This window comes from Rhinoraja longicauda, chromosome 9 (assembly GCF_053455715.1).
Source record: "Rhinoraja longicauda isolate Sanriku21f chromosome 9, sRhiLon1.1, whole genome shotgun sequence".
Taxonomy (NCBI): domain Eukaryota; kingdom Metazoa; phylum Chordata; class Chondrichthyes; order Rajiformes; family Arhynchobatidae; genus Rhinoraja; species Rhinoraja longicauda.
Window position 1 is genome coordinate 21,720,023 of NC_135961.1, and position 19,142 is coordinate 21,739,164.

Sequence of the window (19,142 nt, forward strand, 5' to 3'; positions counted from 1 at the left end):
CAACTCTTTGCAAAGTTGCTAATGCATGCTGTTACTAATCAACTAAATTTTCGAAATCTGCATATTTACCATTTTACTCTGTGGTGTTAACACTGTCCATTTTTTATCAATTGACTGAAATGCATCCTGGGAACCAAGGAAGTTATACCATCGTTTAACGTGAGTTGGTATCTTGTTCTGGTTTAGCTGCTTCTGACAAAGGTTACTTCCTGTTGATAAAAATATCTTCTTAATAATAAAATTTAAAAAGTGACTGCAATTTAAAACATGGTAATTTCACAATTTTAATCCCACATCAATGATTCATTATTATCTTCTGACCCCAATATTATTCACTATTGTACAATATGCCAGTGATAAAAGGTTTCCCTCTAAGAGAGCTAGAAAAATGTTTGTGCTAAATTATCTGAATGGTGGCCGATTAGGAGAAGGTGAGATGCAACGAGACCCGGGTGTCGTGGTACACCAGTCATTGAAAGTAGGCATGCAGGTGCAGTAGGCAGTGAAGAAAGCGAATGGTATGTTGGCATTCATAGCGAGGGGATTTGAGTATAGGAGCAGGGAGGTTCTGCTGCAGTTGTACAGGGCATTGGTGAGACCACACCTGGAGTATTGCGTACAGTTTTGGTCTCCTAATCTGAGGAAAGACATTCTTGCCATAGAGGGAGTACAGAGAAGGTTCACCAGATTGATTCCTGGGATGGCAGGACTTTCATTTGAAGAAAGACTGGATAGACTCGGCTTGTACTCGCTGGAATTTAGAAGATTAAGGGGGGATCTTATAGAAACTTACAAAATTCTTAAGGGGTTGGACAGGCTAGATGCAGGAAGATTGTTCCCGATGTTGGGGAAGTCCAGAACAAGGGGTCACAGTTTAAGGATAAGGGGGAAGTCTTTTAGGACCGAGATGAGAAAGTTTTTTTTCACACAGAGTGGTGAATCTGTGGAATTCTCTGCCACAGAAGGTAGTTGAGGCCAGTTCATTGGCTATATTTAAGAGGAAGTTAGATGTGGCCCTTGTGGCTAAAGGGATCAAGGGGTATGGAGAGAAGGCAGGTACGGGATACTGAGTTGGATTATCAGCCATGATCATATTGAATGGCGGTGCAGGCTCGAAGGGCCGAATGGCCTACTCCTGCACCTATTTTCTGTTTCTATGTTTGGAAGATACTGTTTATGGCATATTCATATTCATGAAATTCAAAAACAGATTGAGAAATATTAAAAAATCAATCTTCTATTCTCAAAACCATTCGACATCTGTTGCCAGACTTGTAAACATCTTTATCCACTTGCTTCTAGATTCAAGAAATGGCTTTGCAGTTTGCTTAATCCCTCTTCCCATCACAGGCATGCTCAATTTGTGTGAACAAACTATTTAAGTGGCAATTTCAAAATTATTAAATTACAAATGACCTTCAAAAGAACACAATTTTAAAAATGTTATAATGGATTTCTTTTACCAACCTTTCAATGCTGCCCATACACAAAGATCAGCTATGGTCAATTCATGGCCAACCAGGTATGTCCTGAGAGAGAGTGCACAGTCAAGCTCTCGTATTGCTGCAGGAACCAAAGCAGAGCTCACCAGTCTTGTGCTGCTGAATTCCAACCAGTGATCAACCTGCCAACAAAAGGATTATACGTGGGATCAGTTTTAAAGTTCAACATTTAACTCAGAAGTGTCCAGATTGATTCAAATGTGATCAAAATTACTCAATGAAAGTTATGAGACCAGGAAAATAACAATCTTAATAAATGCCTTGTTGGAATTAATGACATTTGTCCTGTGATTTAATCATAATTGACTCTTGGAATTTAGCTCAGTAAAATAATATTATCTTTCAGCATGCTCCAACAAAATCTATATTTATGTGTAGGTCAGTTTGTTTCAACATTATGCAATTCTATATCTTCAGAAACAGTTCTATATTTTTTCATATCGCAGAGGCCCAGGACCATATTTCTCTAATGTTACATGGCCAGTCGCATCCCTCATCTTAAGGGTTTAAAGCCAATAATGGGAGTTGACTTATTTTCCCAGGATCTGGGCATCGCATGCATGCAGGCATTTATTGTCCATTCCTGCAAGGCTTTGTTGGAGGGGTGTGTCAATTTACCAAAATGCTGTAGTAGTTATGGTGAAAGTATTCCTACAGTGTGTTAGGATGAAAAATTCCAGGATTAGACCTGGTGATGATGCAGAAACCAGTAATATACATCTCCAAAAAGGCAAATTGTTGGAGTAACTCAGCGGGTCAGGCAGCATCTCTGGAGAACATGGATAGGTGACACTTCTGGTCGGGATTCTTCTTCAGACTGATTTTGATGGGAAGGGGGGCAAGTGGGGGAATATTCTGGAAGAGGTGGGTGCAGGACGTTTTAGGTGAATACAATAGACAATAGGTGCAGGAGGAGGCCATTCGGCCCTTCGAGCCAGCACTGCCATTCAATGTGATCATGGCTGATCATTCTCAATCAGTACCCCGTTCCTGCCTTCTCCCCATACCCCCCGACTCCGCTATCCTTAAGAGCTCTATCCAGCTCACTCTTGAATGCATTCAGAGAATTGGCCTCCACTGCCTTCTGAGGCAGAGAATTTCACAGATTCACAACTCTCTGACTGAAAAAGTTTTTCCTCATCTCAGTTCTAAATGGCCTACCCCTTAATCTTAAACTGTGGCCCCTTGTTCTGGACTCCCCCAACATTAGGAACATGTTTCCTGCCTCTAATGTGTCCAACCCCTTAATAATCTTATACGTTTCGATAAGATCTCCTCTCATCCTTCTAAATTCCAGTGTATACAAGCCTAGTCGCTCCAGTCTTTCAACATATGATAGTCCCACCATTCCGGGAATTAACCTAGTAAACCTACGCGGCACGCCCTCAATAGCAAGAATATCCTTCCTCAAATTTAGAGACCAAAACTGCACACAGTACTCCAGGTGCGGTCTCACTAGGGCCCTGTACAACTGCAGAAGGACCTCTTTGCTCCTATACTCAACTCCTCTTGTTATGAAGGCCAGGTGTGGTTGGGAGGTGGTTTGATTAGCAGATGATTGGATAAAGGCCCGAGGTGAAAGACAAGAAGAATTTTCTAAAGCATTATTATTGCTCATGCAAATGAGTTAATGTTGGCAAATCTATCCCTTCAATTCAATATTGGTTTTCTCTGGAGGCCATGGCTGTTATCCTCTTCCTCTATTGCAAAAAAAAAGAATGGGCATTATCCAATATGCCCATCATTTTCTTAAATTTATAAAACGGTGTCACCGGCACAATGGCATAGTTGGTAGCAGTACTGCCTGTCAGGGCCAGAGACCCCGGGTGCTGTCTACCTGCAGTTTGGATATTCTCCCAGGTACCTCGGTTTCCCCCCACATCCCAAAGACGTGCGTGTTTGTAGATGAGTTGGCCTCCGTAAATTGTCCCGAGTATGTAAGGAGTGAATTCAAAAGTGGGATAACAGAACTAATATGACCGAATGATATTATTGTCAGAGTGGACACAGTAGACTGAAATTTCCATGCTATATCTATAAACTAAACTCTAAACCTGCTTATTAAAAATCAGTCACATTGCTTCCAACCATCATCTTTTTTTAAAAAGACAAGCTGTAAAAAATGTTGGCATTCCTAGCGTTTCCTCACGTTTTGTATTTACTGGTTTATTACCTTTTGTAGTTTTTGATTCCCTTTCAAATCTACTGTCTGGGGCAGGAGCGAGACACCTTCCTGCCCACTTTGCTCTGGAAGAAGATCATTAGAACATCTCCTCAGCAGCTGCCCAATGTCCCTTGGGGAAGGTCACTTTTGGTGGCGCCATGACCAGGTGCTCAAGGTGGTTGCTGAGAACATAGCCACTGCCATCAGTAACAGCAAACACCAACACACCCCAAAGAAATCAATCACTTTTGTCAAAGCTGGAGAGAAGCCTCGACCACAACCAAAACAAGGGCGGGCCTCCTCTACACGGCCACTGACTGGCAGCTGCACGTCGATCTGGGGAAAGAGCTGAAATTTCCACAGCACATCACAGCAGCATCACTCCGGCCAGACACGATCATCACCTCCGAAGTGACAAAACAGCTGATCATTCTGGAGTTGACAGTGCCCTGGGAAGAGCGTATTGAAGAAGCTAATGAGAGGAAACGTGCAAAGTACCAGGAACTGGTGGAGATGTGCCAGGACAGAGGCTGGAAGACAGACAATGAACCCATAGAGGTGGGCTGTAGAGGGTTTGCAGGATGCTCACTCTGCAAAGTCCTCAACCAATTGGGCATTACGGGGCTGGCAAAGAAGACGGCCATTCAATCCGGAAGCGAAGCCGCAGAGAAAGCCACTAGGTAGCTTTGGATTAAGAGGGCTGATCTGTGGGTGGTTGCTGCTGGGACGCAAGTCGGGGCCCAAAATATTCCAAATGGAATTTAAACTGGACGTGGCGATGTTGTGAGACCCAAAACACCCGAATAACCCCAGGTCACATCACTGAGGATGCATCCCAGCGCATCCAGAAGATGTATCTTTCACGCTTTGTATTTACATATGGGCATTCTTGGCCATTGTTTTGAGGCATATAGAACTCCTGCCCTTGGGGAAATAGAACTGGTGCCGAATCGCATTGTTATTTTTCAAATACTGTTCCACCATTCTATTAAAATTTCCCCATATATCAAAGGAAGTCTTGCCCCATTGCCTCAAAGTCAGGCTTACACAAATAGAATTTTAGTAACCTCTTTCCCGTTCTCCTCGTCAAACATCAAAATTAATCACTTTATGAATTTGATAAACGTAAGATAAATCAACATGGGCCATGCCACATGAGAATGTTATACAGATGATCGAGTGGAACGGTTCTCCAAAAAAGTCAAAAGCTTCAAGAAAAGGAATGAAGTGGTAAGACAGCAACTGACAGCAAAGAAAACAAAACCAGAATGCTGGAAATAATTAGGTCAGCAGCATCTGTGGAGAGGGGAAGACACAGACCAAGGACCTTTCACCAGCTCAAATGAAAGGACATCAAGCCTCTCTCCGGTAATATCAATGGATTTGCTGAATCACTCCAGCATTTTCAGTTTCAATTTCGAGCATCTATACTAGTTTGGTTTTGTTTTCTCATAATAAATTTAAGATTTTATGTTCCTAAGAATATAAAAAGATGCACCCTTAAGCATTGTGCATTACTTTTTTTGAAGATACATCTTTGTAAAATAGCTTTCTAACATAGTATTTTATCAAACATGCAGTGGAGATAGAAAGCTAAGTCACATACAAAAATTGTTTCCATCTGTCCCAATTGGCACAGGCTTGCAGAAATTCACAACTGGTCAGGTTGACGTGGCAGTGGGGCCCTAGTTTCACAGTACATGCCAAATGTTGCAGATTCACAGGCATCTCTATACAATATTGCTTACTGGGAATAATAAACAAATTTATATAGATTGGTCAATATATGAAATATCTTCAATAAAACAAAAGAAACAAAAGACAATATTTGAAGATAACTGAAATCTTAAGAATCTATTCAATATTTAACTATCAGCTTTCTTAAAAGCTAAATGTTAATTAAAACATGGATTTGTAGAACATATTTAATTGTTCACTGCATTGCTGATAAATTTTCAAATCGGAATGGCCAATAAAAATTAATCGTCTAACACAGCACAGATGCAGTTTACATTGCTTAAAATTAATTTGAGCTCTATTAAGTCAAACAGTCAAATATTTATCCTGTGCTGATTACTAAAATTAAGTTAACAATGTGAAATTATCTAGAGTATTAAATTAGGGTCCTTAAAAAAACAGATTTGATTGTTCAATAGGACTTTGTACTTAGATGTTTGGTGTCTTCAGCAATAAAAGCAGCAACATGGTCGTTTTCAATAACATTAAACCATGAAACAACAACTTAATGGAAAAATGCTGGTGTGTAAACCTCAAGCTTGGCTTTGCAGTTGAAAAGTTACTTAAAAATCATAAATAAAACACTTAATGTTAGAAATACTTAACAGATCAAAGATAATTCTTACAAAGGGCTGCAGTCTTGGAATATTAATTCTTACATTCTCCATAGATGCCTGACCTGTTGAATATTTCTAACATTTACTATTTTGTTTGAGATGCCCAGTATCTGCCGAATCAGAATTCCTCAACGGGCCGATGGTACTGAAAATGAGCTAGCAGTTCAGTAAAGACTGAATGCTTACTCGTGGCATGTACTGTGAAAGGTACCTCTGTAGAAAACTGCTGCAACTTATGCATCAGTGCCTTCCAGACATCCACAGCGGTGCACTGCAGCGGGAGTATTCTAGCAGTCTGGTGAAAGTGGGGAATAGATAATGGTAAATGCATAGAATCTTTTACTGCAAGGTAGGGGAATCAAAAACAAGTGGACATATGATTAAGGCGAGAGAGGCAAAATTTTATACAAACCTGAAAGCCAACCTTTTCACTGAGGGTGGTGAGAATATGGAATGAGATACCGGAGGAGATAGTTGAAGCAGATACTATGACTGCGTTTAAAGGACATGTGGATAGGTACATGGATAGGAATGCTTCAAAGGGATATGGGCCAAATGCAAGCAAATGAGACTAGCTCAGATGGGGCACCTCGGTTTGCATTGACGGGTTGGGCCGAAGGGCCTGTTTCCGTGCACTATTATTCTATGGCTGTCTAAGTGCATCGAACGTCTCTTTTCCATCACAGGGTTCACCAGCTAAGCCAAGCATGTTCCTAAATGTTCAGCTCAGAAGGGACAGATACTTTATATCTGGCCCTTCAGCTTGAAGCCATGGTTGGAATACCTGGGGAATAACAATTCTTTGAATGGGAGCACTGATCTTTACTATAAATTATTTTAATTTCCATTAATATTCTTTTTTGTAATTAACTCATGCAAATGCACTTTTTAAAGTTAATTTAATTTTCATGAATATATATTTTAGATTATGTAAATGTTCTGAACTGATCCAAAAGTTCTCTAATCAGAGCATTTGGAAACAGAATAAGACCTTTAGCCATAGTATATCATCAGGGTGTGTTTTAGGCTGGCCCTTATTTTCCACCAACTATTGCCTGGTTACATTCATAGGCTTGTCCACTTTGTGAAGAGCCATGGTAGTGACACCAGAATAATGTCGGGAGCTGTGGAGCTGCAAACGGCAAGTGCAATCACAACAGGGGAGTGTGCAAGTACTGTTCAGGCATAGCTTGCTTGATGGCATTATTGTTGGAGACTGAATATCATCCCAGAACCAACAGTAACCTAATGCAGGAGGGAGAAAAGTCATGCTCTGTGCCAATGAGTATTTGCAGTCAGTCCTCTTTTCTTTCAACTCCACCGATAACACCCCAGACTTTAGGATTAAACATGTGTTACTCGAGCCGAGCTAAGATGTATTTAAGTGCTTCTGTATGGTAATACCTGTACTGAACTGTATGCAAAGATGATTTTCACTGTATCTCGGTACATGTGACAAATAAAGTACCATTGAACCATAAAGTGTAGCAGCAATCCTATTACGTGTGCCATTGTGTTGTTCTACAAATATTCACACTTTATTACTTAAAATACAAAATTCTAAACCAATATAGGAGGAAAATTTAATGTCAGATTTAATCACAACATGATTTCCTAGACTGCTTCACCAATTCCTCATGATCATTCTGAGGTATGTGAAGTAGTTGTATTCTGTTGTACTGCTATTCTATTATATTGTGCATTCAATATGAAGGAAAACCTAAGATACAAAATGCTGGTGTCAAACTTCAGTATGCGTAAAGGCAATAGAAAGAGACACTAGAAGTATTCAGCTTTGCAGCCTGCATCCTCATGTCAACTTCTCTTTAATTTGTCCCATTACCCATAATATTCACGATTGATACCTAACAACTCACCTCATACCTTGAAAGATGCACATAAAGTTAAGGAAAAATAACACTAGCACAGAAATTGCACAAAACCTCCCAAACTAATCCAGTTAACAATTACTGTAGATTCCTAATATTCAACTACATCTTGGGCACGAACAAATGTCATTCATTAAACACATTTTGGTTATGCGGAGAAAACCTTTATGCATCTCCTTTGAAAACAATTCATTTTTAACTATGTATGATGAACCCACACCCAGAAGAAATTTTGGACATTCTACATTCGTTTAAACAGATGTTTTCATTGACCTAAAGGATGCAGAGGAAAACAAGATGCAGACGCTCAATTACCGGCCAATGTGAAGATTGTGTAAACTGAGAACGTTAAGTATTTATCTTGCACCACGAATGGATTCTTCATGAGCAATTACAAACATAATTTGGCAAGAGAACCAAGAAGATGTTAGTGCAAGTAACCAAAGGCCCACGTGGATGGAGGTGGTAGGTTTTACAATATGCCTCAAAAGGGGGAAGCTGAAGATTGCGAGAGAATTTCAGAAATAAATCAGGGCAGATGAAGTCGTAGTTGCCAAAAAAGAATGAAGAAAACAGATTGAAAAGAACCTCAAGACTTTTTTAGGGCTGGGGAAAATTAGAGATAAAAGGGGATTATGTCATGGAGGATGCCAAATAGTAGTTTATGAGGACTTACAAGCCAAGAAGGTGCACAGAAACATGCGCAACTTCATCAGATGGTCTCCAGCACATTGATGAAGATGTAGGTAATCAGCAATAGATCTTTCTGCTTTACTTCAACAATATGCCATAGGAACAAACTCATTCCACATATTTTCTGATCAACCATCCAATTTACAGGTTTTAAATGACAGCTATGGCGGATTAAACTTTAGCTTAAGATATTGCGACTCAAAACCAGATTCTGCTGATGCAAGCGTCTTTCCACGGCATCACATAACCTAACAAGTTGAACATCAGCCAACAGTAAACAGTAATAAGGCAGACAAGTACAAGGTCACAGAATACCATTAAGATGTATCAAAATATGTTACCGGAAATGTGGAAGACCAACATAAAGGAAAATTTCCTTTCACCGCAATGGATAATTTTTTTTTTTAAACTGCTTAAGTGCTCATCTGAAAATGCTGTCAGCAATTAGCCAGACATTAGTTGCTTGGATGCAAGACAAATGTATCCCTCCCAACCTTATTTCTAAGCAGAGAAAATATTACTGATGAATCACTTTTTATTCCTAACAATAGATCCAAATATTGTAAAATTCACAAATGTTTGAGAACTTGTTGTTTACAATTATAGCATCTACACACTCAAATGTCCATCTTTAAGGCTAAAATGTATTCTAACTGACAAGAAAGAGCTACTTTCATGCTGCTCCGATTACATGTAGATGATATACAAGGCGTTAAATTAATTATCTTGTCAGCAGCCTAAACATCAATTTCTTACCTCAGAGTGTTCCAGCAGATTTAAGCCATAAAGTTTGCTTTCAGTGGCCACTCGAGCCAGATAGCGGACGATGGAATTCACATCATTAAACTCCACATTTCTATAACATTGAAAATAGATAGTTTAGTGGTAACACAGTAACCAACAATCGTTTACCACTAGCCGCTCTCAATAAATAATATTTTTAATTCATTGTTTACTAGCATACACAAACACTGATTTAGGATGAATTAAGTAAAGAGGTCGTCAAATGACGGGACTGTACAAAATAATGATTATACAGAATTTCTAATATTTGCCAAGTCAAATCAAAGGACATTTTAAAATTCAACATTTCTTATAGGCAATTATAATGCGTCTTCTGGCCATTTGGCTGTGTAACACTCGTGAATCCCATTTACACATGAAATTCACACCTCCGTAGCTTATACATGTTGCAAACTGTACATATCCACAAAGTTTGATATTCTAATTGAGGATTACCATCCAGATACTTTTCCAACACAATCATCTTAAGATTCAAACAAGGCAAAACCAAAAATTAACTCAGTAAATACCGAATCAAGAGCTTTTCGGGGAGAGAAAGTTGATCTTTCAAATATCTTGAAAAAAAACGTTTTGATGTCTGTCTGGAATGCCCAGGCTCTTGGACAGATACGTGGATAGGAAAGGTTTAGAGGAAATATGGGCCGAACTCGGGCAAATGGTACTAGCTTAGATTAGATTTATTATTGTCAAGTGTACTGGGGTATAGAGATAAGATTTGTTTTGCTTGCTATCCAAACAGATCAGATGATACTACAATTAAAAACAATCAGGTCAATTTCAAGTACAATGGGTAAAGGGGAAGGTATCGAATGCAGAATATTGTGTTCAGCATGGTAACATACTAGTTCCATACACAAACTCCAATGTCCACAATGGGGTAGAGATGAATCAGACAGTACCCTGGCTTATGGAAGTACCACTCAGAAGCCTGATAACAGAGAGGAAAAAGTTATTCCTGAATTTGGTAGCACGTGCTTTCAAGCTTCTGTACCTTCTGCCGGAAATGAGCAGGGGGAAGGAGGAATGACCTGGATCGGACAAGTCTTTGATTAAGTAGGTTGCTTTTCTGAAACAGCATAATGTGCTGATAGAATTAATGGTGCAGGGTCTATTCTGTGTAATGGACTGGGCTACATGTATAATTTGAAATTCCTTGCAGTCTTGGGCAGAGCTTTTCCCAAACCAAGCTGTGATGCATCCCACAGTATGCTTTCTATGTTGCATCTGTAGAAGTTTGTAAGAGTTACTGGAGACATGCCAAATATCCTCTGTCTCCTCAGGAAGCAGAAGAGCTGGTGTGCCTCCTAGGCTGTCGCATCCATGTGGTTGGTCCACGACCGATCACTTGTAACATTAACGGCAAGGAACTTGAAGCTCTCAATGATTTCCACTTCAGTACCATTGATGCTGATCAGAGAATGTACTCCAATATGCTTCCACCATGAAATCAATAACTAACTCTTGCTTGCTGACATTGAGCAAGAGGCTATTGTCCAGACACCATGTTACTAAGTTCTCTACCTCTATCCTGTAATCCATCTCGTCATTTGGAGCCAAATTTGGAGTGTTTTGGGAGTATAGTAGGAGACTGCAAACACATCCTTGTGGAGCACCGGTATTGAGAATTATTGTGGAGGGACTGCGATGGTGGTGGATCAGGGTTGACTTGGAGGCTGGAGTTACCATGCGCCATCACCAATCCGATAAAAACACCATGATGGTGGATGTCAGAGCCACTGGCTGATCGTCATTAATGCACGCTACCTTACTTTTCGTTGGCACCAGGATGATAATGGCATCAAAGGTTATGGGCAGAAAGTAGAATAGAGTTGAGAGGGGAAAAATAGATCATTCATGCTGACTCGATGGACTGATTGGCCTAATTCTGCAACTAAAACATTGATGGTTACTGCAGTACAAAAGAGAATGAGTTAATATCAATCTCTGAATGAAATGCAGAAAATAGAAAGTTAGGATAAGTGGTCAGAAGATTAGACAAGGACTGGAGACACAAGGAACTGCAGATGCTGCCTGGCCCACTGGATTAAAGGTTCAAAGGTATTTTATTGTCACGTGTACCAATTAAGGTACAGTGAAACTCGATTTACCATTCACTCCAGCACGCAATTTACTTCAGCACTTTGTATTTTGCTATAAATTGGGAGCAATCTTTTAAAGGAGTTTAAATGGGTACTGAATCAAAGAGCCACAAAAATATTCGGCACAGTTTTAAAGTCCTCACAAGCAATATGAGCAAACTGGAAAGGGTTATAGGGAAAAGTAGAGAAATGAAATTTATAAAATAAATGCACTGAATGAGATTACTTCCAATGCTCCAGTCTATTTCTGTCCATCTGCCTATTTGAAACAGTGCATGTCAATTAATGGAAGTGGGTACACTGATCAATTGAAAATGCTGGCGTTAATCAATCAAGAGTTCATCTGTAAATACCACAACCCAACTGCTACTTCATGTAATTCAACCACTGAGTTCCTATCCCACAGAAATGCTATTAATTCATTAACACAAGATAGTCAAAATGTATATATAATTTGTTCATAGAAAATTTGAATAAGACTATACTAAAGTCAATACATACAGAAATGATTCCGACTGAGCAAGTTATGCATTTAATACAATGCGAGCCATTGTTACGTACCTCCCAGCATTTATTACAGAGCAGAACAGACAAAGGCGGAAGAATACTCTAACATCAATATTTTATGAACGCAGCATTTGCAAGTAGCAATCCATAATATCCAGGGTTAAATATTAATAGTTCAAACTTAAGTTGAAAATGACGTGCAGGTGGTCGAAACGACGGCAGGGTAGACCGATCTCCTGGAGTGGCGCCCGGACGTGGCGTTGAATCTTCGCCGTCTGGCACGGAATGCAGGTGCGGGCCCAGTGGCCAACCTGCTTGCGCAGACCGTGCCACATGAACCGCGCAGCTACCAGTGCGGTCGACGCCCGGATGGATGGGTAAGCCAGCCCGTGGACCACGTCGAACACCCTCCGGCACCACGCGGCCGGGACGATGGGGCACGGCTGACCGGCCGACACATCGCACAGTATCGTCGCTCCTCCGGGGCCGAGGGGGACATCCTCAAGGCGGAGGCCAGAGGTGGCAGTCCGGTAGGCTGGCATCTCCCCGTCCGTTAGCTGGGCCTCCGCCAGGGCAGAATAATCAATGCCGGGCGCCACTTCTAAAACGGCATTGATGGCGGGGCGAGACAACGCGTCGGCCACCCAGTTTTCCTTCCCCTCGATGAAGCGGATGGAGGTGGTGAATTCCGAGATGTACGCCAACTGGCGCTGCTGTCGGGCGGACCACGGGTCGGAGACCTTTGCCAGGGCGAACGTGAGCGGCTTGTGGTCCGTCTATGCGGTGAATGGGCGGCCCTCCAGGAAATAGCGGAAGTGGCGCATGGCCAGGTACAGAGCTAGGAGCTCACGGTCAAATGCGCTGTACTTCCTCTGGGCGTTGTTGAGGTGCCGGCTGAAGAAGGCCAGGGGGCGCCAACCCCCGTCCGTCAGTTGCTCCAGTACTTCACCAATCGCCGACTCTGAGGCGTCCACCGTAAGGGCTGTCGGGGCATCCTCCCGTGGGTGAACCAGCAGCACAGCCCGAGGCAGGGCCTCCTTCGCGCCGTCGAAAGCTGTTACCGCCTCGTCGGTCCACACGACGTTTTTACGCTTCCCTGCCAGCAGCTCCTATAGCGGCCGCATTATGCGGGCCGCGGATGGCAGGAACCGGTGATAAAACACCACCATGCCGACGAACTCCTGCAGACCGCGCACCGAGGACGAACGGGGAAACCGGCAGATGGCGTCGACTTTGTCCGGCAGGGAAACCGCGCCTTGCGAAGACACACGGTGGCCGAGAAAGTCAATTGTGGCCACGCCAAAGCGGCACTTGGCGAGGTTGATAGCCAACCCGTGCTCGCTGAGCCGCTGAAAGAGCTGCCGGAGGTGGGCACAGTGCTCCTGCCGCGAGCGGTTGGCTACCAAGATGTCGTCGAGGTAGACGAACAGGAAATCCAGCCCGCGACACACGCCGTCCATTAACCGTTGGAATGCCTGCGCAGCGTTCTTGAGGCCGAACGGCATACGTATGAACTCGTACAGTCCGAACGGCGTGATGATTGCCGTCTTGGGCACATCCTCCGGGTGGACCGGGATCTGGTTGTAGCCTCGCACCAGATCCACCTTCGAGAATATCGTGGCCCCGGCCAAATGGGCGTTCAAGTCCTGGATGTGGGGCATGGGGTATCGGTCCTCGGCGGTAGCGACGTTCAGCCGCCGATAATCCCCGCAAGGTCTCCAGCCCCCGTTTGCCTTGGGGACCATGTGGAGTGGGGACGCCCATGGGCTGTTGGAAGGGCGGACGATCCCCAAGGACTCCATCGTGCGGAACTCCTGCCGTGCCAGGCGTAGCTTCTCAGGCGGCGTGCTCGTGCGTGGAGGGGTGGGCCGGTAGTTATTATATAATGGACCACCCCGTGCTTGGGGGTCAACGACCGGAATTGCGGGGCCATAATATCTGGGAATTCCACCAGAACCCGAGCGAAATGGGAGTCCACGGACGACAGCGGGCGTACAACGGGCTCATTCAGATGCAACGCAATGGGCTCCATCGTGGCAGCGTGGACCAAGCGCTGCTGCCTGGCTTCCACCAGGAGAGAATGAGCCCGCAGAAAGTCAGCCCCGAGCAACGGCTGGGAGACGTCGCCGATGGTAAACTGCCACGTGAAATGACTGGCGCCGAAAACGATGTGGACCGTGCGGACGCCATAAGTCCGAATGTGGCTCCCGGTAAGGATGGGCCCCCGCTTCCCAGAACGAATGTCCAGCAGCGAAGGGAGCAGGACGCTCAGCTCCGCCCCGGTATCCACGAGGAAGCGGCCCCCGGAGAGCCGATCCCAGGCGAAGAGGCGGTGAATCTGGCCGGCCGCCGCGGGGACTATTGGCAGCCGGCCCCGGCGTTTCCCGGGAACGTGCACGGCTGGCGGCATTGTTGGGCTGCAGCACCCCAGCGCTGATGGTAATAACACCAGTGCCTCCTGTTGGTGCTGGCTGGAGCCTGCTGGTGTGGGACTGCAGGTGCATGTGCAGGTGCAGGACCCGCAATGGCCACCGGGGGCGATCTCGCAGGCCTCCGGGGCGTAGCTGTCACTCCTTCCACAGCTCCCCCGCCCGACCGGAAAAAATCGGGTGCTGCTCGAGTGACGTTTAGCGCGCTGACGTCATCACGGCGCGCCGCCCACAGCGCGTCCGCGCGCCTGCCGAGGGCCCGGGTGTCATCAAAGGAGGCGTCGGTGAGCTGCAGGCAAATGTCGGCCGGCAGCAGGTGCAGGTAAGTGTACTCGAACATTAGGCACGGTCTGTGCCCGTCGAGCAACGCGACCATCTCCTTCAGGAGGCTAGATGGGCGCCGGTCACCGAGGCCTGGCATGTGGAGGAGCCTTTCGGCCCGCTCCATTCTGGATAGCCCGTAGGTTTGGAGCAACAGCTCCTTAAGGGCTTTATACTTATCGTGGGCCGGAGGGTCCTGGAGGAACTCCGTGACCTCTTCGGCCGTGTCCTGGTCAAGGGCTCCCACCAGGTGAAAAAAACGGGTGTCATCCGTTGTGTTGCCCCGCAGCTGGAACTGGGCCTCCGCTTGGTAAAACCAAACGCGAGCCCGGGTGGTCCAGAAGGTCGGGAGCTTGATGCCTACCGCGTCGACAGCTGCGGCCTGGTCAGCCTGCGAGCTGGACGGACGGTCGGCTTTCGATCGTATGTCCATCCTACTATGAATGGACTGTCGGGGTCACCAATGTGGCGCGTCGAGAGAGGCCCGAAATAAAGGCGAGGAGCCGGGTATTTCGGGACGTTCGGTTTATTTCAGTTATCAGACTGGTCGAGTCTGCTGGAATAGCTTCGCGCCCAAAACCTTGTCCTTAAATACCTAGTACAGGACCGCCCCCCTGGACTGGTCCATTCCCGTGCCGAGGGGTCGGTAGTGGTATGGCCCGACCCTTGGGAGCCGCCACAATGTGAGCAATAACCCCACCAAATCTCCACCTTCAAGACCACTTACTCAGAAATCCGCAGAATGTTTTCCTTGCCCTCTTCAACCAAAATGTTGACATAATCTTTGATGTGTTCTACAGTTAGCAAAGCACCTGCAAAAGAGAACAATTTCATTTTAAACTCGTATTTGGAGTTTGATATCAAATATCCAATTTAAGTGAACAATAGAGATAGAGACATCAGTATATAATTATCATGGTCTATGACAGCATATTTCATGATTTGAATGCTAAACTTAAAGCTACATCAAATAAATCTACATATGCAATTAAAAACTGTCACATCTCTACATTTGCAAACATAATTTCTTCACTAGTTGAATGGTTTCTTCCATAAAGCTTGCTGCAATGAATTGCCTACTTCAACCAAAGATCAGGTTTTTTTCTCTTTAAATATGCATAATTTCGTGTTGTACATAAAGTTTGCTGAGTTTACAATAATATGACACTCCAGTTGAGCAATGGCTTCAACTGATTTTACATACAAATCTGTATTTGCAATTCAAAGTAATAATCAATTCTTTCCAAAAACATCCTGTTTTTCTTGCTATAAAACAAAATCTTATATTATTTAGCTGTAATGCCCATCTAAAACAGTGACAGGGGAAAATAATTTTCCATATAACACCACATTTAAAGATGGCAAGGTAAATCAAAGTCTAAGTGATTTAAGTGCATACCAAACAAAATACATAAAAGCTTAACTAACAAGTTTTCTATTTTTGAAATCCAAATAATCAATAATAATCAGCTGTGTTCTACTGGCTTGACCAATTGCTGCATTGCAGATTGAAACATTGAATGCAAGGTGAAATGTCAAAGTAAACCAAGAGCATCTGACATAACCCTCAATCATCAAAGCAATAGGTGACGTTTCAGGTCGGGTACATGCTAGTTCAGACGCACCCATCTTGCCGTCTCATCTTCACTGTAGCAAGTCACTCATCAGGGTCTCGACCCGAAACGTCGCCCATTCCTTCTCTCCTGAGATGCTGCCTGACCAGCTGAGTTACTCCAGCATTTTGTGAATAAATACCTTCGATTTGTACCAGCATCTGCAGTTATTTTGTTACACATCAGAACAGCAAGGCTTGCTGCTCTCATAATCAATGCTGACAGACTCTTACTATGTTAAGAACAATCCATTTTAGTTGTAAAAGGGTTGGAAAATATTCCCTTCATCTTATTAAAATTGTTTAAGTATTGTTCAAGAGGCAATCAAACCAGAATCTTCCTTTGACACCAACTTCGGACGGAGAAGCCTTTGGCCTATATAGTGTTGCTTTTTTCCTCAGCTGAGGGAAAAGCCATAATGCAGAGGGCACTGATATTTCTCGACAAACTAAAATAATTAAATTAGTAATCTTGATCTATAAAAATGCTTGGGAGCTTTGGACACTTCCAAACAATCCTAATTATTGCATACCGTTTAAATTATTGTGCATATTTTGGACTAAAATAATGCAAATGCCACAAATAAATATTTGGGACAGCAGTTTGCATTGCTGCTACATGGCTCCATTGACGCAGGTTCAATCCTCCATTTGGGTGATGACCGTGTGGCTTGCACCGTCTCCCTGCGACCAAGTGTTTTTTCCCCTCACATCCCCAAGACATGTTGGTAGGATATCTGGCTCCTATAAATTGTCCCAAGTGTCAGCAAGAGAACTGGGAGGGGGGCTGTTGGGAGTTGATGGGCGTGAGAGACAGATGTCACAGGGAAGTAACACACAATAAATTGTACTCAAAGCAATCCCAGAAGGAGCCACTTCATTGCCTTAAGAAAATATGAGATATGACGGTGCAGCAAGAAAGACTAAGGCACACCATTTTTTTTGTCACCAAGATGACCTTCAAAATCCAAATTGAAATATTTATACAAATCAGATACAGACACAACCAGTTTAAAGAGACAATGTTTCAACTGCATTAATATCTCAAAGTTCAAAATTAAATGTAAAATAAGACAATTTTCAGGAAATGTTTGAAGATCTAAATTTTGACAATGATGCCATCTTTGGGCTTCTTTCAATAATCAATACCACCCAACAGATAGTTAAATACTTATCTGCTTGCTTTGGTGCATTAAAAACATTTAAAAACCAAGATGCCCGAAATTTGTTTGAATCTCGCAGGTCAAATAATTTAGTTTACCGACTACTATGGAGCTGCTCCAGGAATAAACTTCAATATTTCATAAGTATTTCTCGTAAGTATTATTGATGCCACAAAGCAACACATGTAAATCGTTTAAAGCACAAGGAATGTGTACTGGATTTCTATTTACATATTTGATAGCTAAGACTAATATCATCTCAGCACAAAGCAAGACACAGTCCAACAGGTGTGCTTAAAGTCTAATGCTATTAAATCTGATAAAATTAGCTGATTTCAAAAGAGATTGGCAGTCATTTTAACATCCTTTTTGAATGAAATGAAAATTGACAGTAATCTGGTAGCATTTCTCATTCAGGATTGCAGAACAGGTAAACCTACTCAACATAAAATTATACTGCACTGATTAAATTAATGAACACATAAAGTAGAATATTTGCTTGCTTATTATCAAAATGTGCTCCCACATTACAATGTAATCTCTCATGTTATACATATTATTTGGGTCCATCAAGCAAAAGACAAGGCTCTTCCATCCCCAGCCACCGCCCCTAAAGTCTGCAGAGACTATGCATTTGAACAGGTAAATGTTTAATGGAGTGTTCACAAGTTTCTGCTTTGGGGTATAACTGTCATTTAAGATGCTGGGGTAGTAACATTAACTGCAAGCAATTCAGAAACATCTGACATAGCAGCAGATCCATATGTCCAAGAATGGCGAGCAAACCCTGTCATCACCCTTCAATGGTGCAGATTTATTTGACCCAAGCAGATCCTGTCTACCTCCTCCCCACCCACTCTCTGCAGAAGTATGAAAATAATTGAACTAAATCTTTTCTCAATATAACAACATTACCTGGAAAAGAAAAAGTATTAAAGGAGCATGAATAAATCGGTATCACACCACTGTTTCAGAATAGTCTTTATAATTATGGCCAGTATACCAGAAGTCAGAAGTTGTTTTAAAAATCGAGAACCACACCCATTCATCATTCAGCCTGCAGAGCATGTACGTGGTTGAAAATTGTACACACTCACTCACCTTAACCTTTAATGACAACTGCAATGCATGTTCAATGAAATATGAACTTACAAACTAAAGCGGATCCAAATAGTTTAAAATCCACAATAAATACAAAGTTTTCAGAAAAGACAAATGCTGTCTGCACGCCGTGCTTTTTCGGTCAATCGTTAGAAAATGAGGATTGTTCGCGAATGGCCATTGAGCATGAAGTGTGCTCAATGCTGCCTTCACACTGAAGCGCAGAGCCTCCTGCTGCCGCTCGCAGGCTCTGGGGCCAGACTGGAGCGGGGCGCATGATGCAATACCGTGTGCTGTGCTGTGTGTGGAGCACCGAGCGGGGGCAGGTGTGTGGACCGACTCCCCCAGCTCTCGGACGGTGCCCCAGCAATTGACACTCACCTAGCGGAGGGCTGGAGACGTCCACGGATAGACTCAGAGCCATCTGCTGCCGCTTGTTCGGTCGGTCTCGGTCGCCGCAGCCACAGTGACAGCTGCCGCCAGCTGCTCCTCTCCCAAAGGCGC

General features: G+C 43.4%; 1 protein-coding gene across 2 annotated transcripts in view; it reads right to left on the bottom strand.

Moving 5' to 3' along the window:
- The window catches only part of eprs1 (glutamyl-prolyl-tRNA synthetase 1), a 53,464-nt gene extending 34,322 nt beyond the window's left edge, over positions 1–19,142 (bottom strand). For both annotated transcript variants that reach the window (XM_078404925.1, XM_078404924.1), the window contains exons 1-5: positions 19,020–19,142; positions 15,490–15,574; positions 9,359–9,458; positions 1,468–1,624; positions 70–209 (exon numbers count right to left, since the gene is read on the bottom strand). In XM_078404925.1, the coding sequence (XP_078261051.1) occupies positions 70–209; positions 1,468–1,624; positions 9,359–9,458; positions 15,490–15,574; positions 19,020–19,062 (525 nt within the window). In that variant the 5' untranslated portion in view covers positions 19,063–19,142. The remainder of the gene's footprint in view (positions 1–69; positions 210–1,467; positions 1,625–9,358; positions 9,459–15,489; positions 15,575–19,019) is intronic.